Source organism: Ictalurus furcatus, chromosome 13, assembly GCF_023375685.1.
Source record: "Ictalurus furcatus strain D&B chromosome 13, Billie_1.0, whole genome shotgun sequence".
In the NCBI taxonomy this organism is placed as follows: Eukaryota; Metazoa; Chordata; class Actinopteri; order Siluriformes; family Ictaluridae; genus Ictalurus; species Ictalurus furcatus.
In genome coordinates this window covers 9,069,358-9,095,313 of record NC_071267.1, presented here as the reverse complement: position 1 = coordinate 9,095,313, position 25,956 = coordinate 9,069,358, and the positions used below count along the sequence as shown (strand labels likewise).

At 45.6% G+C, this 25,956-nt stretch overlaps 1 protein-coding gene across 3 annotated transcripts in view; it reads left to right on the top strand.

Moving 5' to 3' along the window:
• The window catches only part of jmjd1cb (jumonji domain containing 1Cb), a 144,219-nt gene that overhangs the window by 52,803 nt on the left and 65,460 nt on the right, over positions 1-25,956 (top strand). For all 3 annotated transcript variants that reach the window (XM_053639655.1, XM_053639654.1, XM_053639653.1), the window contains exon 2: positions 8,879-9,043. In XM_053639655.1, the coding sequence (XP_053495630.1) occupies positions 8,879-9,043 (165 nt within the window). The remainder of the gene's footprint in view (positions 1-8,878; positions 9,044-25,956) is intronic.

The following is a 25,956-nucleotide window of genomic DNA, read 5'->3' as shown; positions in this document are numbered from 1 at the left end:
TGAGGATTATGTCGTACTGGATTTTTGATTTCCGTGAGCTGTATCTCAAAATATTAGAATAAAGAATTTATAACGCACAAATGTCGACCTTCTGAAAAGGATGTTAATTTATGCACTGATGCTCGGTCGGGGTTTTAATCCTTTTGCAGGAATTACTGCATCAACGCGGCGTGGTATGGAGGCGATCAGCCTGTGGCACTGCCGAGGTGTTCTGGAAGCCCAGGTTGGTTTGATAGCGGCCTTCGGCTCGTCCGTATTGTCGGGTCTGGTGTCTCATAGATTCTCTATGGGGTTCGGGTCAGGCGAGTCGGCTGGCCAATCAAGCACGGTAACACCATGATCAGCAAACCTGTTACTAGTAGTTTTGGCACTGTGGGCAGGCTCAGAGTCCTGCTGGAAAAGGAAATCAGCATCTCCATGAAGCTTGAAGTGCTCTAAAATCTCCTGGTAGACGCTGCATCGCCTCTCGACTTGAGAAAACACAGTGGACCGACACCAGCAGGTGACATGGCAACCCAAATCATCACCGACTGTGGAAACTTCACACTGGACTTCAAGCAGCTTGGATTCTGTTCCTCTCCACTCTTCCTCCAGACTCTGGGACCCTGATTTCCAAATGAACTGCAAAATTTACTTCCATGTTCCCCATGAGTGTGGTCGTGTTTACTGAACCAGACTGAGAGATTAAAGCCTCAGGAAACCTTCGCAGGTGTTTTGAGTTCATTCGCCGATTTAGCGCTCTTCTCAGGTCGATATTTCTCTATTATACATTCTTTATTCGAATATTTTAAGATACCGGATTGATGATTTCCACGAGCCGTGATCAAGATTAAAACAAAAAAAAAAAAAAGACTTGAAATGTTTCACTTCATGTGTAATGAATCTAGAATATGTGCAGGTTCCATCCATCCATTTTCGATACCCCTTACCCTACAGCCTGGAGCCTATCGCAGGTAGCATCGGGCACAAGGCCGGGGTGCTGCCGATCCATCGCAGGGCACGATCACATACACGTTCACCCGCTACGGACACTTTAGGCATGCCGATCACCGTACCATGCATGTCTTTGGACAGGAGGAGGAAACCCCCGCAGCACGGGGAGAACATGCAATCTACACTCACACACACACACACACAGGGCAGCAGCAGGAATCGAAGCCCCAACCCTGGAGCTGGGAGGCGAATGTGCTAACCACGAAGCCACCGTGCGCCCCTATATGAACGTCCCACTTTTTGAATTCAATTACGGGGGGAAATAAAGAACGTTTCCGCAATATTCAAATTTGTTTTTGTTTTTTTTTTTAGATGTACCCGTCTATGTTTATATGCCTCCATTCATAGTCGTGTCCAGACGGCATTCGCATAACAATAGTGGAGCCGTAGAATAATCCAGTTTTTAACATGTTGCGATGCCTGTTAGCACAAGTGTAACCACTGATCTGTTAATATTAACCTGCGTACCTCGTGTCATCGATCCAGCTGTCACTCACGCGCTTATCACATCACTCCAACACGAGTTATTGGCTCCTGTTCCATTGTGGTGTCGAGACTTCTTTCAGCTCTTATTTTGATTCATTTATTTAATAATATTCAGCAGCCAGGCCTGTTCTTTCCTCTGTCCGTGGTGTTTTTTTTTTCTCTTTTTTTCTTTTTTCTCTCGAGACAGTGACATGAGCAATGTGTCCATGTGTTGTGTTGCAGCTAAACACAATCACTTGAATGTGAACCATCCAATTTCTCTCAGTCAGCAGCCTCAGGCTACACGACAGAACAGAGTGTTTAGCTCAAGGTACGGTCGCCTTCGTTACAGCCGAAAAGCAGCCGATTGAAAGATCTGACAGACGGATCAGTGTAACAGAGGGAAAATCCTGGTAAACCTGCAACCCAGGACGGAAGCAAGTGCGGCTGTGGCAGTTTAATGAAACAACAACAACAACAACAACAACAACAACAACTCCAAAGGATAAGGCAAAAGACAATAATCATGAACATGCAGAGGTCAGGTGATCAGCACAAACAGGGCAGGGCAAAGAGACGAAGTCATAAACGTAAGACGATCTAAGACTTCGTGACGATAGAGACAAGGCAACTGAGCGTATACTGGACAAAAGCCTAGAACAGTCTCTATTATAGTGTGGTGCGACGTTGATTGTGATCAGGAACAGGCGTGTGTGTGATTAGTCCTCATGAGAAGGTGACGTGTCTGTGTGTTACACCGGGAAATGTAGCCCTCTTCGGCCATGTTCGTAGTTGTATCTCAGTTCCCAAAGCCTAACACGAAGAGATATTTACTCCTCAGTGGAGAGATATTAAAAAGTGTACTTATTCCGTCGTATTCGATGGAATGTTTCAATATTTCTACCGACGTCCCGCTGCTCAGGATTCGATAGTCGACGCACGGTTTTATCCTGCAAATGTAAACGACACCGCGCGTTTAAGGGACGCGTTCATAATATACGATTGTAACGCAATATCAGAAAGAAAGGATGTTTGTTTGTTTGTTTGTTCGTTTGTTTGCTACGATGCGTTCATCCTGTTAACGTAACGCCACAAAGACTTTCATCGTTGCGTCTCGTGCTGTTCAGTGGCCGTTGCGAGTACAGTCAAAGCCCTGGAGCGTCAAAGCCGGCGCTCGTCATCCGTCCTGACTCTTCAGTCCTCTCGGGCCAGATGAGAGGTCTGTGCTGCATTGAAAAATCCATCCATAATCTCCCACAGCCAGCCATTCAGCGGCTACACACTTCAGAGTGAGGAGTTCAGCTCTCCTCTTTCCTCATGCTTCCCCTCCAGATAATGTCCTGTCGAGAGAGAGCGAGAGAGAGAATAAACCAGCAAGAGAAGCAGAGAAGAAAGCAAAGGAGTGTGTGTGTGTGTGTGTGTGTGTGTGTGTGTGTGTGCTGTTAGTTGCGTAGCAACCAGATCTTACATATCGCAGGTCCAGTACATTTGGTGTCGAGTCTGTCCAGAACTGCCTCTCTCTCTCACTCAGTGTGCGTGCGTCCAGTTAATTAAACCAAATAGAACCCAGAGAAATACGATTTCCGCTGCGTGCTCGGGCAGCACCCGATGTTCTTCCAGTCCACTGTACATTCAGATTGGTGCTCTCCTTTACGGTATCCGTGTGTCCTGAGATGCGTTTCTGCTCACCACGGTTGTAACGAGTGAAAGCTATCTGAAGTTGAACGCAGCCATACTGTCGCCATGCGGTCTCTGTTCTCTGGCAGGTCGCTAGCTAGCATGCCTTGCGATACATATCGTGCAGCGTAGAAACGTCCTCACGTACCGTGACGCCACATCTTAATGAGGATCGACGATTCAGAGCGAGTCCGTAGCGGGAAAAGACACAACTCCGGTAGCAAAACGAAGCCAGTTTTAACATGCCGCTGTGCTCGTTAACACAAGTGTAAACACTGATTGGTTATTATTAGACCGCGTATCTCGTGTCATCGAGCCAGCTGTCACGTATTCGCCTCATGTCAACAATATGGCCGACACGCAACTTAACACATTAATCCAACACGACGTATTGGCTCGTGTTCTGTAGCGGTATTGGCATTGTGGTATTCTCATCTTGATTTATTTATTTAATCAGCCATGTCTGCAGTCCTCATACTCCCCGATTGTGTGTTCTGCCTTAACCACTATCGCAGGATCTCCTGATTTGCCTTTTTCAGGCATCTGCACTTAAAATGGCCGAAGGCCTGACTGGACTCTCAGCCAGTCCTGGCTCGTTCCGGCCGCATCGGGACGTTCAGGGTTCAGCAGGCAGTCTCTGGGCGTCCGACTTCAGTTATGTAAGCCGTCTCCAGATTGCCTGCTCTTGGAAGCAGTACAAGGCTTTATCCCTTATGCATGCTCGAGCAGTCTGCTGCTGGCCGCGCTACACGCATGTATCTAACAGCTCTCCCCCTCAGCTGTCTGGGTGATGGGTTTATATCCACATTTTTTACGGACTGTGGATTCTCTTCCTCTGCATCTTATGAAGCAAGAATGTTTTATTACTCTACTGTTACTGGGACTATTTATTTATTTATTTTGCTGATGATTCTAGGCGTTTCCTCCAGCTGAGACTTGTGTTTTGTGTACGTACTTGTTACACGACTGTGTTTTGGCACAGGTCTACTGTGTAGCTGATTGTTGCGAACCAGTGAGAGCGAGAAGATGATTGTCAGCTCGTCCTGATGTTCAGATAAGACCCTTTTACCGTAAGATCGACATGACGCAAGTGACGAGAGCGTTTCCTTTTTCGCCGCGTTATCTACCAGGAGAGTGACATCTGCTCCCTCTGTCGCCGTCCTCGAGCGATCTGAATGCTAATGACAGGCCATGACGGAACACGTGAGGTTACCCGAGTTTAACGCAGTGATTTATTGTCCTCGGCGCTCCTCTCTCTCTCTCTCTCTCTGTCTCTCTTTTTTTTTTCAGTTATTCACGTGCTGCAAATATAGTGGCCTCTGGTTCAGGATCACGCTGCTTAGACTAAATTAGGACGGAGCGTGAAAGCCAAGCACAGGACAGGACAGGCCTTGCTCTTTAGTTTGAGTCATGTTACTCCCAGCTGTCATCTCGTTCTGCTGTCCTTTTCCTCAAGTGAATGGAGCAGCTGCTCAGGACCCTGAAAGAGCGTGACGTCTCCTGAGCAATTGTGTGTACAGTAGCTGTATAATACACGAGGCTGTGGCTAATGCTCGAGGCACAAAACATGTCCATACATGCACCTGAAGGCTGTATTTACGCGTTGTTTACCAATAGGGTTGTTACGGAGGCATGCTGGATGATTCGGATCGTCCCCTCACAGTCAGATTCAAATGCATTTCTGTCTAATATCGTCCAATACCAGTGGGCACCATCCCTGTTCCTGGAGATCTAGCTTCTTGAAGACCGTAGCTCCCTCCTGACCGTCTAACCATCGCCTTAACAAGTTCTCGATCGACTAAAAGAGGTGTGTTCGAGTTTGACTGGAGATGAAACCTGCACGAGGGTCGATCTCAAGGAAGAGAGGGTCCAAACCATTTCATCTAGTGGCTCTTATCCATTTTGTATCCGACTACGACTTCCATCTAAATCATGCTGTAGTTATTCAATACGTTTCAGTTAATACCATGAAGCTGTAATATTTAAGACCGTCCGTATCCATTTTCCGTACCGCTTATCCTACACGGGGTCACAGGGAGTCTGGAGCCTGTCCCTTGGAACTCTGGGCACAAGATAGGGGACATCCTGGACGGGTAGCCAACCCATCGCAGGGCACAATCACACACTACAGACAATTTAGAGATGCCATTCAGCTTACAACACGTCTTTGGACTGGCGGAGGGAACCCCCGAAGCACAGGCAGAACAAGCAAACTTCACACACAAACAGGATGGAGGTGGGAATCGAACCCCTAACCCCAGAGGTGCAAGGCAGACGTCCATGTAGCGTGTTGTAATGCTGTGGTTTCGATACAGAGCGCACAGAAAGACAAATCGCTCTGCGTTCTATATGTGTGTGTGTGTGCAGTTTTCAACGTATAGCCAGCAGAGCGGTTACGATGGCTAAACGGGCAGAACCTTCTGTCCTGTAACCTGCACCGGCCCGTTTGCCGTGCGCTACAGATTTCATTTGATAAAAACACGACCGCGATATCGTTGGGTAACTTTTTCCGTCTGTGGTCACATAACTCCAAGTGGACACTTCCACCCCTGCTGAATCGACCAGAGTCGTGCCATCGGTCTCCATGACGTAGTCCAGTTAAACCCCAGAGGAGAGCACTCTTTCTCTGTTTTGTCTAGCCACACTTCTTCTTTCAGATCATTTTTTTTCTTTGTCAATGTAACCAGAGGCACAGTCTAGCCGGCAAGGCCTGACGTTCATCAACCCCAGTGAGCTGGCATGGGTGCTGTGTGTGTAGGTCAGCTGAATACAACAGGATAACACAGTACAAACACACACCATCCCCCTGTTTCTCTGACCTTCGTACCGCATGTTAACTTTTAATGAGAAGGATTTTTTTTAAAAATGTATGAGACAGAGAGAGGGGATGGGCGAGTGAAAGAAGCCAGAGCGGTTTTGTGAGGAAAGAGCGCTACGTTTCTGCCATCTGACATATTGGGGGTGGGGCAGCGGGTCACATGTGCTACTACAGGAATGGGGGGGGGCAGTAAGGACAGGTAATGAGGGGAAAGGTAATGGTCAGTTTCTTGGATATGTCAGCTTAATCATTAAAAAAAACAATGTAATTGTACACTTGGGTCTAGATTTAACTGCTCTTAACTTTTTAATCAATCACTTAACTGATGTTTTTCTTGGTTTTGAGTCGCCGGTGAAAGTGTAGTGACCTCCTCTGATTTTAGACCATGTGACAGCTTACCCAGATTGAGAAAAATAATAAGAACCAATAAGAATAATCCTCTACAATTGACTATATTCATGTTTGTTTATGACGAGCATTTTCCCATCTTAATCCGATCAAATCCTAAAGGATAATAAAAAGTCCAGACGTACTTTATTGCCTGCCAGAATCGCCAATCTATAAACCAGGAAATGACGGAAATGCATTCTAATTTGTTTCATGGTGTCTTGAAGGTCATCGTGGGTAACTTACCCATCAGATACGAGTGGCGTTTGCACATGTGTGTTTGATCGGAGTCATATTTTATATTTAACGTCATCACTAAGGTTAAGGTCCTTCTGTAAAAATGCGCAGCCGCAGTAAACCATGTCCATGCCGTGCGGAAACAGCTCCTAAACTGCTAGGTGTCTGTTTTATGTACAGGAATATCATACTTTCAAATATTAGTCTACTATTTCCATGAAAGGACACATAAGATATGTAAAGTGACCCTGATGCCATGCTCGGGCAGGAAGCGAGACACTCTGTAAATCATTACGAGAATGCCGAAATGTTCTGACCTAGTACAGATTACAGCTGAGGTCGAACATGCAACGAGAAAGGAAAGGGTTAAGTGACGGATGTACTGGAGGGAAAAAGGGAAGGAGGGGCATGGTGTCCATCTGATAGGACCGCTCCTCACCTAACCCTTCCCCACCACCACCACCTCTCTCTCTCTCTCTCTCTCACACACACACACACACACACACACACGTTCATAAAGAGTGTGTGGGAGGCTCCAAAAGGCAATGAGTGATTAAAAACACAGCAGGCTTGTTGAATCATTTTTGGGTCGAATCCACATTATACAAGCACCGTCTGTTAGCCAGCATGCTATCCACTCCTGCATCCAGGGCATCATAGCCGTAAGAGGAGGTTTCCTCATTATACTTACCTCCGTTTACACGCGACAGGAATGACCATAAAGCAGGTTTGTGCGTCGTGCAGCCTAATATCCGAACGCACAGATCAACCACGGTGGTTCCATTCGCTGACAAATGTAATGTAGGACATACAGCAGCTGCAAAAGTGCAACATGTGTACACCTGTACAGTGAAGCACGGTAGTGGTAGCATCACGTGAGACACTGAATTTTGGTGGACAAAATTGGTTGTGCCGTATTCTTCCTATTTTTGGGAGGGAATAACGGATGTAATGGTGCTTCAAATTTTGGGATGTTTTCGACTCTACTTGATACTTTTCCAGAACTTTGTCCCAGACTTGGGGACGCAGTGGCTTAGCGGTTAGCGCGTTTGCTCTGGGGTTGGAGGTTTGAATCCTGCCTCCACCCTGTGTGCACAGTGTTTGCATGTTTTTTTTCCCCCGTGCGTCGGGGGGGGGGTTCCTTCCAGGTACTCTAGTTTCCTCCGCCAGTCCAAAGACATGCGTTGCAGACTGATTGGCATTTCCAAATTGTCCATAGTGTGTGCGAATTTGCCCTGCGATGGGTTGGCGTGAGTTCTCTGATATAGACTCCAGGCTCCTTGTGACCCTGTGTAGGATAAGCGGTATAGAAAATGGATGAGTAAATATATCCCAGACTTGTTTTTATAGCTTCTTGGTCTTCGTGATGCTATTTATATATGACTGTATGCCAGAACAGATTCAGTGGATGAATACTTATACAAGCCAGCCTGTGCAGATATAGTATACAGGGAAATGTTCATCTCATTTACGCTAACGCTATGATGAAAGAGCGTGGATCCAAGGGAGAAAAGGAGAAAGGCTGGCTCGGCTCCTTAACAATTAATACAGATGTACTTGTTTACCTCGATGGGTTAGTCATGCATGAGATCATAAACCAGAGGCCATAAACCGCTTAGACAGGGCACTCTGCTAAAGAGCTGTTTACGTCTGAAGTGCAAGAGGTACAGCACCGCACGATTCCTCTTCCGGGCCGTACATACTCGGCGGTTGCTAAAGAAAGCGCTGCTTTTGTGTCCGAAGCACTCGCCAGCCTCGGATTCTTGTCTGCTTCCCAAAGAGTGAAAATAGCTCTTGGTTCACAGCGTTCGGAGTTCACAGCTAATCATTAATGCGTGTCGCCCACAAGGAGCAATTTCTTCCTGAAAATATGTGCCGTAGCAGCGTTCACGCCTCATTTCCTCCTCCTTTCTCACCAAACCTCTCCATTTGTCCAGCTCCAAACAAGTATGTTGAGCTGCAAACCATGACTCAGGCTCCAGAAGCACTCGTTCTCCTTCGAGCCCTTTCACTCTTGGCTTTTTTTGTTTTGTTTTGTTTTGTTTTTTTTTCCTTCTCCCTCTCTGTCGCTGCTTTGAGAAACCAGGGAATCCCCAAAGGGGATTGTAGATCTGTAAAACCCCCTGAAAAAATCTGTGCCAGCTTTGTAAACTTGGCTCATTCGCCGCAACTAAGACAAATACTCTTTTCCCAGCACCTAAAATTAGACCTGGTGGAGGAACAAGGAACGCTTTCAGGATACACAGCTGTGTTTGAGTGGGAAGGGAGTAACGCGGTGATGCTTTTTCTTTCTCTCCTCAGGTATACGTGGAGTTTGATGACCTGGAGTGGGAGAAGCGCGAGTGGGTGAAGGTGTACGAGGACTTCCAGATCTTTCTTCTGGAGCAGCAGCTCGTCTGGGCTAAGAGGAAAGAAGGCTCTCAGCTGCAGGGCACCCGGGCCAAACAGATCCAGTGGCCTGCTCTGGTGAGTGCCCCATACCACCCCCCCCCCCATCCCTCCCCAAAATACAACCCCTTCCTTTTCTTCTTCATGCCTGTCTGCGTTTCTCTCAGTCTCTCTCCTTCTCCATGGAGTTTGCACACTGTAGTGCAGGGAGCTGCAGCTGGGCCCGCTTTATCAGGCATCACAAAAGCTCGGAAATAATGCAGCTTGCTTTTTTGGGATGATTTGGGGTTCTTTGAGATCCTCGCATGTGACAATAAAGTCGGTTTGTTTGGAGCCCCGCTGAGCAGTTTGGGAAAATAACGGAGGGTGTAAACTCTAACTGAAAGATGTGACTGGAGGGCTGTGTGTGGAGTGGTGTGTGTGTGTGTGGGTGTGTGTGTGTGTGTGTGTGGGTGGGAGAGAGAGAACAGTGGTAAAAGTTAAACCGTGCTCTTAGTGGCTTGTTGCTGAGGTTGTGTGTTGTTTTGATTATGTAACGGAGTGTAGTACAGCGCCATCTGGCCCAGGCACAGAAGATAAGACTACAAAACAAAACACCAATCATGCACACACACACACACACACACACATTTTTCTCCTGTTGCTCAGAAATTTGTAATGAAGGTAATTATAATAGACAGATTAACACTCTGCCTATTGTAATATCTGCCAGCGTTTCTCTTTAAAACAGCCGCATCGTTGTTCGTAACGCGTCTTCTCTTTCCGCTGATATACCATTTCAGTGGAGAGAGAACATCTTATCTGTCATGAAAGGTAGACCGAGAGACAGACTTGAATATTTTTTGTGAAAATCACACTCTGAGCAAAAATAAGCGTTATCGAAATCTAGTCGTTCTAATCAGTGGGGAATTGTAACGACGCTAGTTTCAGGCAGGTGTTTGATGCTCGTCCAGGTGGTGGTAGACTCGATGAGTGGTGAAATAACTAAATGAAGTGAACGCACACAGATGTAGGTCGTGCACTGCCAGTCAAACGTTTGCACTAATAGATAGTACAATATACACAATACACTCACCGTCTACATTATTAGGAAAACCTGAACAAATCTGGCAAATACAGGTCTTCAGTTATTGTCCACATCAAACGTTGTGATCTCTGGGATTTTATCCATGGCATAGGGCTGGTTTGAGTACTTCAGAAGCTCCTGGGATTTTCACACGCAACAGTCTGTAGAGTTTACGTAGAATGGTGCGGAAAACAAAAAAACATTGAGTGAGCGGCAGGTCTGTGAGTGGAAAGGACTCGTTGGTTAGAGAGATCAGTGGGAAATGGCCAGATCGGTTCGAGCTGCCACGTAGGATATAGTAACTCATATAATCCCTCTTTACGACGCAGTACGATCTTGACGTGGTCTTCTGCTGTCGTAGCCCATCCACGTCAAGGTTTGATGTGTTGTGCATTCCGAGATGCTTTTCTGCTCACCACGGTTGTAAAGTGCTTATTTGAGTTACGATATACACTTTCTGTCAGCTCAAACCAGTTTGCTCATTCTCTTCTGAGCTCTCTCCTCAGCGAGGTTCCATTCAATTCAGTTCAGTTTTATTCGTATAGCGCGTTTAACAGTGGACATTGTCTCAAAGCAGCTTTACAGAAACGTAGAAACACAGGATACAGATTTTAAACGTGTGAATGTATCCCTAATGAGCGAGCCGGTGGCGACGGTGGTGAGGGAAAAACTCCCTAAGACGATATGAGGAAGAAACCTTGAGAGGAACCCGACTCAGAAGGGAACCCGTCCTCATCTGGGTCACACCGGATAGTGTGAAAGTAAAGGAAAGTTCATTATGGTTTTATATGAAGGCTGTTTTGTTGAACTAATCCACTGTTCATTAAAGGAGACTTGAGTGCAAATTGCAGTCCTAACGCCTTAGCAGCAACCACAGCGAGAATGTCCATGTGGAGTTGAGGTCCAAAACCATTTTCAAGGTACTTCAAGCGGTACCATCCTCAGCAATCTCCAGGCTGCACTGCTTGGGGTCGTCCTCACTACCAGAATGTAGTCTCCAGTTGATGAGAGCTCCATCCAGAGGTAGGGGATCAGGATGGATCAGGCAGGTCCGGAGACCAGAAATGGTCAGGATCACTGGCATCTCCATAATATCATGTGTAGCTCGACAGAAGGGGAAAGGGAGAGGGAGGTAACCCGTCCTCATCTGGGTAACACCGGATAGCGTGAAAGTAAAAGAAAGTTCATTATGGATTTATATGAAGTCTTTGTTGAACTAGTCCACTGTTCAAAGGAGACCCGAGTGCAAAACCGCATGTTGTAATTGCAGTCCCAGGGCCTTAGTAGCAACCGTAGTCCCAGCAACCACAGTGGGAAAGTCCATCTGGAATTGGAGTTGATGAGAGCTCCATCCAGAGGTAGGGCATCCGGAACGGATCAGGCAGGTCCGGAGAGCAGAAAGGGTCAGGATCACTGGCATCTCCATAAAATCACGTGTGGCTCGACAGAAGGAGAGAGGGAGAGATTGTTACGTAAGACTGTGCTTTGCGTAAAAGAAAGTCTACTCATGGTAAGCGCGAGTAAACAAATACGTTTTAAGCCTAGACTTAAACACTGAGACTGTGTCTGAGTCCCGAACACTAATTGGAAGACTGTTCCGTAACCGTCGGGCTTTGTAAGAGAAAGCTCTTCCCCCTGCTGTAGCCTTCGCTATTCGAGGTACCAACAAATAGCCTGCACCTTTTGATCGAAAAGGTGTCCTGCAGACCCTTCATGCACAGGATGTTTTTTTTTTTTTTTTTCACACCATTCTGTCTAAACTCTAGAGATTGTAAAGTTTCATATTGTCTTAGACAGTATTTTGATAAAGTCTTTAAGACTAAGATTAGTTTCTAGTAAATTGTGATGTATACATTTCCTTCTGAATCAAAATGGATTTTAAGATGAGATTTTAAGAGTGACCTCAATTTAAAGCTCCAAAATTCTCATGTGGTATGCTCATAAATGTAAAGCGAATATCTGTAAATATTATAAACACACATTAGCACTGTATACTATAACAGGAAGATTGTAAATCCAAACGTGTCTAGCTTTCACGATGGGCATTTTCATCCGAACCTTTCATGTTATGGGCATGCAGTGCAAAATATAGCATTTTGTCATACGTCTTGCTACAAACCATGACCTTGAAACACAAACATATGCTTATTATTATTTTAAATAGCCTCTGTGCTTCTGCTTGCTTCCAGTGCCGGTGTAAAAACCACTCTGCGGTGTGCTGTAAAACGGGCTCAACGGGAGCTCCAGGTTGAACGAAGGCTATGTTTGAATTATTATCAAACGTTCCTTTCCTCAAACGTATATGCATAGAGCTTTATTATATATAAAACCTCTGGTACAAATCCGCATCTCAGACGACCCCACGTGTGGCGGTACGAACCTATGTGAGAAGTGCTCAGCCTGTTTGGGAACGTGAAGAAGTTGGTTGATGCAAGAACATGCAAAGCTTCATCAGGAATACTGTCAAGAATTTCAATTCTAAAAAAGGTTTGGTTTGTTTAACACTTTTCTTGGTCACGCCATAATTCCACACGTGTTATTTCGTAGTGTTAATGTCTTCGTTACGATTCTGAAATACTAGAAAGTCGTCAAATCGAAGAAGAACCCTTCTGCGATCACATTCGACTTTTATAACGACCTGTAGACCTGTGCTTTGTTCGGAAACGGGGACTCAAGTTGTTACAGTGATGCGTTTTCGTCTCGGCTCGGTTCGCTTTCACAAGGCGACGTTTCAAAGCGTGTCGAAATGCGTTCATGCAAGTCACATGTAAGTAAACTGTCCTCTCATTGGACAGAGCGCGCCTGTTTATTTATCTAAGGTTCCGCTCATCAAGATGGACCGTCAGCAGCTCCACCAGATTATCGTGTCTTTCTTTTTAGCTGTAGTTATTATAATTGATCTAATCTATATGTTCCACAGAGCGATTCAAGCCCATCTCCTAGGGACGCTCACTAAACACCTTGTAAACCTCTGTGTTTTTAAGCGTTTTTGAAAGTTGTTCAGAAATATGTTCATCCGAGCAAATTTCAACGAGGCACTTTACCTTGTTTTTGGTCCGAATTAAACCGCGATTTACGTTAGCAAAACAAACACATTTTACGTAATGCAGTTCCCATCATGCATTGCTATACAGGTTGGTCCGTTGGTCTGTCGGGTCGGATTGCTTTCTCACCACAAGCGAACCGCTCCAGAGCGTGTTCGCAATCGGGCCGAGACCACCTCGAGACGATCCTCGTTTTGGAGCGGATCTGAGCGATTAGCGTGTTCGTATATGTCTGAAAAAAAAAAAAAAACGAGCCAAGGGAGAAAATGCACCAGGTTCAGGATCAGCTGAAGAAGGCCTCAGAAAGAAAGAAAGAAGGCGGTTTGTTTGGAAGTCTGTTTTCGCTGCACTGTACAACCACAAACTACCTCGGGCTCAAAGACAGGAGTCTCCGGAGTCCACCGACTTCTACTGTCGCAGTGTCGTTCAGTCATCACACAATATTTCTCTAATTACCTCAGCTGACGAAACTGTAATTACCCACCGCTCGCACGTTCGGACAACCTGTGGCCTTAGGGAGACTACAGATTCCTCTTTCTCTCCCCTTCACGTTTTCGTTGCTGCTCTCTGTCCTACATGTTGCTTCTTTCCTCCTAAGTTTCTTTTATTATTTGTTTTGTCTCTCACTGCCCCCCACCCGCTGTTTCCTTTACACAACCGCATTCACGGCGTCATTATTTATGGCTGCCGTTTCAGTAGAATGCAGACTTTTACTGCCGCCGGATTGGCCTTACTCAGCAGCGAGGCTCTGCTCTCTCTGGCACGCTTTGGCCTTTGTCTGCACTGTCCTTTGATATATGCTTTCCCTCCTCCCCTGAACTGAACGGGCCGATTGTTCCTTTCCCCTCTGTCCTGACCGCACCGCCCAGATCTATTGACAGACTGTGACCTGGGAATTGCAGGCCAGGGGTAGCCGTGGCCATCATTCTCCTCTGGCCCCATTAAAGCGCTTTTGCTTTTGGCCTCCTGCCCAGGATATTTACGTCCCGCCCTGGGCTGCAGTCTTCCTCTCTTTCGCCCCTCCAGTACTCCTCCTCACGTCTTCATTTTCCTCTTTCATGAGGAGCCAGTGTGTTCCTCTGCGAGTTTGGTTTGCAGCCAGGACGTCCGTTTTTGGTTGTTTTTTTTTTTTCTCTTCTCCCCTCACCCTCTCATGAACGTCTTGCCCTTCCAGCGCCACGTTTGCACACATGCATGGAGAACAGACCGTCCAGCCGCAGATACAGACAGACAGACAGACAGACAGACAGACTCTCGCTGTGTATATTTAATAAGACAAGGTGCTCACAGTGACAGCAGAAGTTGGCCGTAATACGTTTTGAGTGTAGGTTTGAGGATGAAACTCATCCTCCTGCTTGCCTGGCTACACATATGCTAATGATTCAGTGTAAATCTTCTCTCACTGTTGACTGTTCACTTGATTCATGACTCAAAACCATCAACGGCTTAATTGTGACACCCCCATCTCTCTCTCTCTCTCTCTCTCTCTCTCTCACAGCTCAAGGGTCAAGCTCTAAGCCCGATCGAGGCTCACACCCTCTCTGACGCACCCCGTGCCTCGTTTACACAGACCCACCGTAGCGCCTGCTAGATTAAGCGCTACGCATGTCACTCTATTATGAGTGACAAAATCACTCCTGCGAGGAACAATGCGCCCGTTTATAAGCCTCAAAACTGTGGCATGAAAACCCATTATTTTCATCAGCCGGCGCGGGTGATTTTAATGGAAGGCTAGGACCGCCCGTGTTTGGGATGATCACTATCAAGCGGCGTGAAAGGGAGCTCTCGTGCGGTGGAGTGAAAACGAACACGATGGCGTCTCGCCGTTTTTCATTGTCGAAGCGTGAAGTAAGACTGAAAGAAGAATCCCGTCTTAATTACCGCTTACACGACTAATATTTACCAGTGGACAGTAATTCAGACTACTCGACTACTGAAAAACCGATTCGCACTATAGTAGGCTGTTTTATTAGTGCAGTTAAATGCTGATAAACAACAGCAAAGAATGCCTCAAACCGCACTTAACAGCCATACACAGACTACTATTTACATTTCCAGCTTCAGTGCTTCTTGAGGTTGCACTGCTAAAGACGAAAATAAACGAGGTGATAAATCTGCGTTTCATAGTAAAGTTATATGAATAACCCCAATAACATAAGATGTAAACAAGTTGGCATGTACACTATACGGTCAAACGTTTGTGGACCCCTGACCGGTGTTTGTTGACCGTCTCATTCCAGATTTAGTCCCCTTTTTGCTGTTATAATAACCTCCACTCTTCTGCGAAGGCTTTCCACTAGATTTTGGAGCGTGGCTGTGGGGATTTGTGCTCCACACAAGATCATTCATCCACAAGATCATCAGTGAGGTCAGGCACTGGTGGCAGGTGAGGAGGCCTGGGGTTAAGTCAGTTCCAGTTTATCCCAAAGGTGTTCAGTGGGGTTGAGGTCAGGACTCTGTGCAGGACACTCGAGATCATCCAGCCCAGCCTTGGCACATCATGACCTAAGAGGTTTGAGCCTCTTAGGTCCAGTGAAGGGAAATCGCTCCAACGCTACAGCAAGTAAAGACATCCTATGCAATTGTGCTTTCAACTTTGTGTGTGATGGTCAGGCGTCCACAAACTTTTGAGGAAATCCTGTAACGTGTAAAACTCCAGAGGGAGAACTCATAAAACCCTGCCCGGTTGTTATTTTTCCGCGGTGCATTCGGAAACCTTAACGCCTGCTTACACACTGGTTAAGCTCTCAATCCAGTGGAAAACACTGGTTGGGTCTTAAAAAGGTTTTCGAAGCTGCAGCATGAACACAAACACATGTGCCAGAGTTGAAGAATCCACCGTCGTGCTTACGGAAATATCTGCTTGTACACGGATGTAGGTTTCTGGGAAACCTTCTGAAAGCTGCAGAGCAATTCCGGTTACGTTATAGAGACGGAGCTTCCTGTTGGCAAGTAGCGATCTCATAACCGAGCCCTGTTCTTATCCGAGTCGTATTTTTCGTCACGCTTGTTGGTGTGAACAGGAGCTAGATTAAAGCTTTTCATTAGTGTAAGACGTCTGACGTGTTCTGCAGGAACTCGAGCCTCTCTTTTTTGGCATTAGCTCATGAGCTGGTTGTCAATAGCGCCTGTCAGGGTGATCCATGCCCTGCTGTATTTATATTCTGGGGAACGACACATTAACCACACACAGTCCCGCTGTACTGGGAAAGTGAACTGCAGCGTTAGCTTGATTCGTTCAGACTATAGTCTTGGAGCCGTTGGAGCGGTTTTTCAGGTTCTTCTGTGTTTTCGCCGGCGATACGGGTTCAACACGTCTGGCTACTTGGTAAGGTCTAACAGTGAATAATAGCATCGCGCTTGCCAGACTTGTCAGTGTGTGTATGTGCTTATCTGTAGAGCTTGGAGTGTCAGCTGGAGGTCCTGGAGAGATTTCCTCGAACCCACCAGATTTACACGGTAATCGTGTTTAGAGTTGAATCAGGTGTGCGTAAATGAGGTAGGATGTGTCGCTGTGACCCTGCAGGACTGCAGTCTGACAGGCGTGTTGTAGAGAAAGAGGTGGGTGGCAGGATAAAGAGAGTGCAGATGATCCTTCACTGCCAGCTGCACAGCTGGCTTTTTAATAGCACCAATCATAGGCAGGCAGCTTTTACAGCCCAGAGTTGCTTTGTCCCGCCCGTGCTAAAAGCCCCGGGGAAGAGGGGGAAGGGGATGGTGCAGATCAAACAACCCTCCCTCTCCTCCCTCTCCACCAGGTCCCTTCATCACAGCTGGCTTTTATTCGCCGCTTTCCATTCTAATGTCATGTGTGTTATGCCACCAGATCCATTTCTGTAGAGATGCCCAGAAAATCAGCAAAACCATACAAGCTGTAATTAGTCCACAACTGGAACGTCCATACCAGTTGAGTCTCTTTAGCCGGCTTGTGTTTATGCTTTAACTGGAAGAACAGTACGATCCCAGATTCGGTCTCAAGGTCGTGCCGTGCCCGTTGCTCACAGCCTCTCATTGTGCAAGAGTTTGTTTATCCTCGTCATTGGAGCCAGGCCTGTGCTCTGCGCAGCTGTTTGTGAGGAACGCTAAATCCTCATATGTGGAAGCCTTTGTCTGTGTTGACCTTCTCGTTCAGCGGACACTTCAAATGGTTCGTCTATACGACTCGATTGTACAGTACGACCTCAGGCCTGATGGTTACGGCGAACGGCGGGAACTGGATGAGGTCATTTAATAATGCCGAGCCTTCTGTGCTCATTACATTTCGGCCTTTCTACTGCGTCTGTAGCATTTCAAACTACGTGCAAGGGTTAAATATCACACGACGGTACTTTCACACTACGACAGTGAAGTTCTTTGTTAAGGAATTCCCTCATGTCTCTCTAATCCTGTACGGTTATGTCGTTTTTATTAGAGGACCAAGCACCAAAAACTGTTTAGGCACCGTATTGGAATTGGATGACTTCTTCTTCTTCTTCTCCTTCTTCTTCACGGGAATCTATGGCAGCCCAATCAACGCTTTGTACGCTTTTTATGAAATTTGGCACAGTGATAGAGGATAGTCTCTGCTACCTTCACAGCAACATCTGTGTGTGTCATTCAAGTACTGTACTCAACCGCTCTAGCACCACCAATAGGGCAAGTTTGGACATACATTTACAATAATAACGGCACAATATCGTAGAAGTATGATTCCACTCTCCTCTGATACCACCATATTGTATTTTCCACCATTTTTAATAAAATTATTATTATTATTATTATTTTTTCATTTCTTCTCCTTCCAATTTCTTCAATTGTCACCAAATTCGGAACGCAGCGTTGTGAGACCGATCCAAACAAAACTAGCTTCTCGGATTTGCGATATGCAGAGCGTTTCATCCTTGATGTGTTGCCTTCGTATGTAGTATATCTCCTTGGGAACAAGCAACGATGGTCATAATGGGTTTATCGGTGGGGTCAGAAAGTGCTCGGTTCCCTTAAACGCCGATTGCAGCAAAAATATTTGTCATTTTTTTTTAACATTCCAGCAAAAACGCTCAGGAGAACATTCCAGTTGCTTATCCTCATCCGATCCACACAGCTCCAGAAGCTTGTACCGACAAAAAAAAAAAAAATCATGAAAGCCTTTCTACAGAAATGTGTTAAGACCTTAACAAACGCTTTTATACCTCACTGTAATGTCACTTTAGAGTAAACAGTGTTCTTTTTTTTTTTTTTTTTTAAAACCAGGGAAAATAGATTATTGTTCAGAGGTTCAGATGGAGATTAGATAGAGGGGAAAAAAAAAAACTCCAAAATGGAGTCGTTAACAACACACACAAGAACACAGACCTTTCTCAAGCTCGCAAACTATTGTGTGATGAGACAGCATGGAGCCACCGCTCCAGAACCCACTATTACATGAGCTTTAGGCAATTTGAGGCTTTTCGATGTCCAGGCAGCACTCGGCTGTGTCTTGTAACGGAAGAGTTGTGTGTTATTTTCATACACTGCTCACATGTGCTGCCCACGCACCAGTCACATGAGCAGGTCCACTCTGTGCTCATAATAGCTCTCTCTCTCTCTCTCTCTCGCCGTTATCCTGCTTTGATTACATCCTGTATTTCTTCTTATTTATTACCCCCATCTCTCTCTCTGTCTCTGTCTCTCTCTCTCTCTCTTTCTGTGTCTGATGTGTGTGTGAGTGTGTGAGAAGAACAGTCACAGCTAGGCCTTGTGTCATGGAGAGGGCATTTAATTCCCATGGCCTGACTCTCTGGCTATAGACAGTACATTGATTGGTCGCACAGCACACCGTTAATCCTAGTTAAGATTGCGCTGTATTAAAGCACGGCACGGCTCATGTCTGAGAGATTTGTGCAGATTAGTCATTATGGATATGGCTTTTGTTTTACACTGACAGATGGTTGAGACACCTAAGAGTCACATAACTGCAGTCTGCGCTGCTTTCCTTACCGTCCAGAACAGAATTACATCCTGTTGTCAAAGTGAAAGTGTGCGTTTTGAATTTGTCTCTTTCGATACAGGTTCTATTGTATGACAAGAAAATTGATATATAATTTTTTTTAAAAAATATATATGTTTTTACATTTGCTAACCAACTCGGATAGAAAAGGTTTCAGAATTTCAATAGACTAAAACGTTCAAATGCGATTTATTTATTTATTTATTTTTGCTTTTGAATACGTGAACCCATTCGGCGCTAACGGAATTACAGTAAGCTAAAAGATAAAACTAATATTATGTGTTGAAAGTAATGAGTAGTCCTACTGGAAACAAAAGCATGTTAATATAACTGCCTTTATGACAGTTCCACTAAAAAAAAAAAAACATTCAATAAGATTCTACTAATCCAGGAAAATTAAATGTTATCTTATTAATCCAGATCTGCTCTTTTTTCTCTCCTCCTGCAGTAAACCTAGTATTACTACTACGTACAGAAATGTACTGTATAGTACTATTGGACATATAGTGCGTATAGTAGTTGTTTGTCCTGTGAAAACTACACCTCAGAAGTCTTTTAGTGCTTGTATTACAGGAGAAACAACACCACAGCTCTGATTATGACACCGTTCATCTGTAAAACAGCTAAGCCAACACTGTAATTGCATATTTGGTTCAAATCTATTCACAAATACCGACTGTACACCGGTAGCAACATGATAGATCAGGCCGGTTCGTCAAAGTCTGGCCCTCCAGGTCTACTGTACTGTAGAGTTTAACTCTAACCTCAACTCACAATTTTTACAGAAGAATGCTACTATAGAGGACTTAGTTCTGTGAGAATTTCAGGTTCGTATCCGGTCCCCCACCAGAGATGTACAACCCGAACGTGAGGGGAATTTTTAAAAAGAAATAAGAGCAGTCTCAAACCTGAAATGTTCTGCATGCACACTATACTTACCTAGGTATCCCCTAATAAAACGAAGCAGGTTCTCCATTTACCTTGTAATGCGCTCTCGAGATCAGGTTTTGTTCCAAGAAGCTAGGACCATCCTGAGCCGAGACGGTTTATGTAAACAGCTGTATAATCAAAATTCCTTGATGGCCATCATAGTTAAACCAAGTTAAAAAACAAAAAAAAAAACTGTTGCTTTTGCAATGCCAACATATAGATGTAATCACTCAAAAAATGTGTGTTTTTTTTTTTGAACATTAAAAACAGTCGAGCAGCCTGCATTGGATCACTTAAGATGGAATGACCCGTTGGTTAATCCTGTTTCTCATCATAACAGCTGGCAGCCAATACAATTCAATCAAACCGACTAACAGACTCAACTGCTGCGCAAAAATCTATCTGACGTCTTTGCATTATAAAGTTGATATATAATGAGCGATATAATATTCCAAAGGGGTTCAAAACCGAAATCCAGCAATCTTAACTTCGCCACTGGTGCCATGGGTAAGAATGTGTGCGTGTGTGTATGCGTTTCACATACACGCTTCATATTGTGGTATATCGTATAAGTCGGCTGCAGTGCACCGACACTTCCGGTGTCACCTGCTGTTTGAAATCTCTGTCAGCTGTCTCGGTGTGGAATACAGATCCGCTTTTGAAAAGCCGCGCATGTGTCACAGGACTGCTGCAGTACGTTCCCGTAGGAAAACGGAGCTGCTTCGGCGTTCCTGTCCTTCCTTCCGCTGTCTGTGTGTGAGGCAGGGAGACTTTATCGGATTCAAAATGTAAAACCTTCCAGTGCACTCGAACAAGAAACGCTGTTCGCTAGTCCTATGCCTCCATTGTGTTTTTCTGCTTTTTAATGAATGCATCATGTCTGCGTGCTTCTCTCTGGGTGGCCGCTGGCTCTTTAAACTTCAGGCCTGGTCAACAGCGGGAATTTCTCCTCCATCAGCTGCAACTTCTCAGAGACTCTAATGCATTTTCCTGCTATTAGTGGTTTATTTATAGAAAGGCTTCTGTCTGCACGGTTCCGGACCGCCGGGCCCCTCCACGACGGAGCTGTTTACTCTAAAACACCAGACGACCCCGTGACCTCGGTGCCACCTGTAAGCAATGACGAATGGCGGTGTAGCTGAATCAGCCTTTGCTGAGAGGAAATCATAAAGTCTCTAATGTTGGTCCGAACACAGACGATGATATCGAGGCATTTTTTTTTTTTTTTTTTTTTTGCATAAGCCGGCGTAATTATTAAGCTTTGCTCCTGGGAGCCGTTGCCGTGGCGCTTGTTTACGTTCAGAGGCACAGCTTTATAACCGCACACACGATCGAGTATAACACCAGCGCTTTAGCGGTTTAATAAAAGCTGCTCAAGGTAACCTAATCTGCTCCTTTAATATGTTCACAATGCTGTCTGGGCTCTGTTTATTTTTTTGTTTTGTTTTGTTTACGACCCATTTAATTCAGCACTTGTCTTTTGTTGTTCGCGAGCGAGAGTTTGTGAGTCGGCAAGGTAAGGAGAAACGGAGTGTCTTTGATTAATTTCTCCCTCAGGGTTAGGCTTATATCACCAAACTTGTTTGGATTGGAAGTCTCTCGCGCTCTCTCTCTCGCGCTCTCTCTCAAGCGATGATGCGCTTACATTGTACAAAGCATATCTGACTCATAGAGACGGTTCAGACTGTCCCTACACGCCCGTACACACACACACACGAAGACTTTAAAACCACCCACTGTGCCGAGGAGCTGTCTGTGCCATGTGAGTGTCTCTCAGAATGATCAATATGAGCAAGCAGGAGATACCCGTTCCCAAAAAAAAGTGTTTTGGTCCACACCTCAACAGGCCGACGTGCATCGACACTTCCCGAACCTTTTTAACTGCTCTGAGATCAGCTTGCGCTCATGTTTTAATCCGACAGACTATAGACATTTGTCCCCGCCTCATGTCACGGTGGCGTTACGCACCGCAGCGTGAGCTCATTAACCTCTAGCTGATTCCACGGTGTTAATGGCTGGGCGTGGCATTTGAACCGAAGTTTGATTCTAGCTCGGTGCAGCCCGACAATAATGTGACACTACGTCTGAGCGTATTAGGAATGCAGACGGTTTAAATGCTTTTAACGTAACCTGGAATTGACACCTGCGTGTTGTCCTTATTGCCATTAAATCTGTTCAGTTTGATTGGTTCGAACATTTCCAGACACGAGACGTGAGCAGCATCAATTGCAAGAGACACTTTGATGACCCCTTTGATTTGATCGTGAAACAGTGTCCCTTACTCAAAGTAAATATGTAACACTGAATTATAGAAAAGCTTTATTTCCATGAGACGGTGACTGCGTTTACATGGACAGCAGAAATCTAAATATCGACCTTACTCTGAATAAGACAATATTGTGATTAAGGTGTTTACATGAGTCGCTTTTCGAATACTCCTTGCATGTACCCGTTTTACATGTTATAGAACATAGATCGATTAACGTCACACGTCATTACGTCCCCGCGCCACGCCGTCCGACGTTCCCTCCAGAATTTCACGTATCAACATACAGTTGGTCTTCGTTATAGTACCGTATACAGTTCTGGGTGTTTTTATTTTTAATTTGACGAACCCTTCAAGTGCGGGTAATTATTTGTCATGCTATACGTGCAAATAGACGACTGCTTGAAGCCGTGGGCTGCGTCCCAAACCGCGTACTTGCCTAACATATAGTAGCTGAAATACATGTATCTCGCCTACTATATAGGAGGCAAGTACGCGGTTTGGGACGCAGCCGTGCTCTCTTGTTTGTCGTCAAACGGTCGAGCACTGCCGCGTGTGTGTGTCCTGTCGCAAAATGCGGTGAAAACTCCCACACGAAGTTAATAGTGTGATTAAGGTGTGTACATGTCTGTAATAATCGCTGTTTACATGCTAGTTTCTTAATCAGAGTATCGTCTTAACCGGGTTCATATCGGATTATTGTTGTCCATGTAAACGTACTGAATTTTGGTCGGCTTCCATTAAAAAATACGAGCAAACGGACGTCGTGTGGAGGCTTCGCTTGCCGTGTCATGAACATTCACAAGCATGCTAAACTCGTTATCCTCAACCCTCGAATTATATAATGGTCCCTTGTACCACCTATGTCTTACTTCTGTTTTCCATGAATTTTTTTTTTTTATAAATATGCAACAAAAGAAGCAGTTCTTCCTCTTCCTCACGTTCCTCACGTTCCTCGTCTTTTCTTTATGTCCTCCCAACAACAGTTGTCGGCACTTAGCAGCTTTCCTGCTGTCGCAGAACGTGCCGTGGAATCGTAACAGCGCCAGCTGCAGTACAGGAGCACTTCTATGCGACGGACAGTATGAAACCTCAGAGAGTACGCAAGCTTGTAAAATCCACAGACGTCGTCTCCACAATAAACACGCCGAGGCTTTTCTCTCCGAGTTTATCGTTCGATTGTAGTAGCAAACCCGGCCCGTTTTTATCATCCACAACCCAAATAAATTCACCGTGTTAGTATGCACACAAACTAAAAGGGTGTGGGTTCAGATCGGTCAGCCGGTACACCACTTATATTGTACCCATTACCGAATGCTGGAGAAATGGCTGGAGTCACGTCTGAGCTCGCTCACACACACTTTTCATTGAACCAATCTCCAGAGAGCCCCGTGGCGTGAGCGTGAAGTCTGAAACGCATGAAATCGGTGATCCTCAAAGCCGTCCAACATGCAGAGGGTTTGAGATGGCACCGACTTGAGAGGATTAGGGGCCACTGCGAAGGAGCCCAGTCTTCTGGAAGAGCTGAGGATATACACACTTACATAGCTGACACAGGCAGGAGCCGGTCCCCTCTCTCTCTCTCTCTCTCTCTCTCTCTCTCTCTCTCTCTCTCTCTCTCTCTCTCACACACACACACGCAATCCAGGAACAAAGTTCTGAATCTCTACAGAGTTTGTTATGCAAGCACAACGCGAGAGATGTGAGGGATGCTCTTACATCGCTCTTACAATCAGAACAATCCCATCATCATGTAGCATTCAGGACACCGTATTGTCCTGCATGTGTATATGCACAGAGAGGAAGGATTTGAACACGATGCATTATCAAGGCTCTTGTGTGTGTGCGTTTTACGGCAGATACACACTCGTCCGTACGGTCCACAGCACATACGGATCGCACATGTCTTTGTTCTGCTATCTGTTATCACTCATCCTTGACTTTTTCAGTCAGAAGAACATCAAGTTCGAATACACTGCAAGTAAGCCTGGGTAATATGATGATTTATACCCCGGTCTGTCTGAATACTCGCTTCTGATTGGCCGGAAGGCGTGCGTTTCTAACCGTTGAATGCACAGGCAGTTCCGGTCAGCTGCCTACAAACCATCGTAACCATAGTAACATACAGTTAAACTCACAGCTTCATTATTCATTAGAGACGCAGCACAGTCGCAGGTAATTCACACACACGCACACACACGCACGCACAATCTCTGGCATCTCTCGCTCTAATAACTGTTGATTATAATTCACTCAAATGAATGTAATCTTATCGCACTACTTTATCTCTGTGGATAATTTCGAGCGAGCGGAATTATAGACCCGTATATAAAATAACACACAAGTTATAACGAACTGTCATTTTTATCCATTCAGTCGAATTTTGCGCCGCGAACATCAGTGACGTCGTTAACCCGTCAATGCTGGCATGTGAACTTGATTTGAAAATCTTGTACTGATCAGGTTTTCATGTAACAATCCTGTTTTACCTACATCTCGTGATGCACATCGGGTATGGCGGAAATGTGACGTTTTTTTGTCACACCACTCGCCTCTAATTGAGAAGCCTCTGATCATTCTGAAGCAAACCAGAAAGTCTTCTGCGAAAGCGGGGAAAAAGAGGGAGGCGATGATGAAGACAAAGCGTGTGAAGGGAGGGCAGGCGATAAAACTCGGGAATACGTCTAGACGCTCTTGCCTGCATTTTTAATGATCCGAGTCGTTGTCAGAGCCTCGATGATGAACATCCTCTCCGAGCGTCCGGCCTGATAGCGCAGTGCGTCTCTCAGTTACGCCGCACTCCGAGAGGACGCTCGCCTCACACCTCCAGGGTTCCCGCTGCTGCCCTGTGTGTGTGTGTGTGTGTGTGTGTGTGTGTGTGCGGAGTTTGCGTGTTCTCCCCGTGCTGCAGGGGTTTCCTCCGGGTTCTCCGGTTTCCTCCCCCAGTCCAGAGACATGCATGGTAGGCTGATTGGCATGTCCGTAGTGTATGAATGGGTGTGTGAATGTATATGTAAGTGTACCCCGCCTTGTACCCCATGCTCCCTTGGATATTCTCCACGTTCCCCCTGACCCTGTAGGATAAGTGCTATAGAAAATGGATGGATGGATGGATGAACATCCTTCATTGTTAATGATTAAAGAGATTATTATTATGATGTAGGTGTATATTAGTACACTCTTGGAAGAAATCGTTAGCTCGAACACGCTTAAGTTGCCTTTGTGTGGTTTTGTTGGAGAAAAAGGCTTTCCGTTTAGAAAGCTAGGAGGAAGTCTGCAGAGCGATGCGGACGTGTTTGTTACCGCTCAGCACATCAACACATGACATCATCCGAGCTGCAGATGTTAGACCTGCGGATTTTTCTGACTCCTTGCTCGGCTTCTTTCTCCGTTTGTTTGATCAGGCTGCATCGCCGAAGCCGCAGACACAGACGCACGTTAATCCGGCTGCCCCAAGGGACGTGCTTCCTGGAATTATAACCGTTTAATAATAATACCTCGAAGCTCTTACGTTACGGATCAACACATCACGTTTTCACGCGGGACACAACAAAGCGCGCAGTTCATACATTATTAATTCAATCGATTAATCAGACATGGACGTAGCATAAACGTAATATTACAACTCGCTTCTGCACACAATGAACGTAAGTAAAGCTCTAGAGTCACGTCGTGAATACGCCCCTTCCATAATAACGCGCTAAAACACCGACGGTGAAT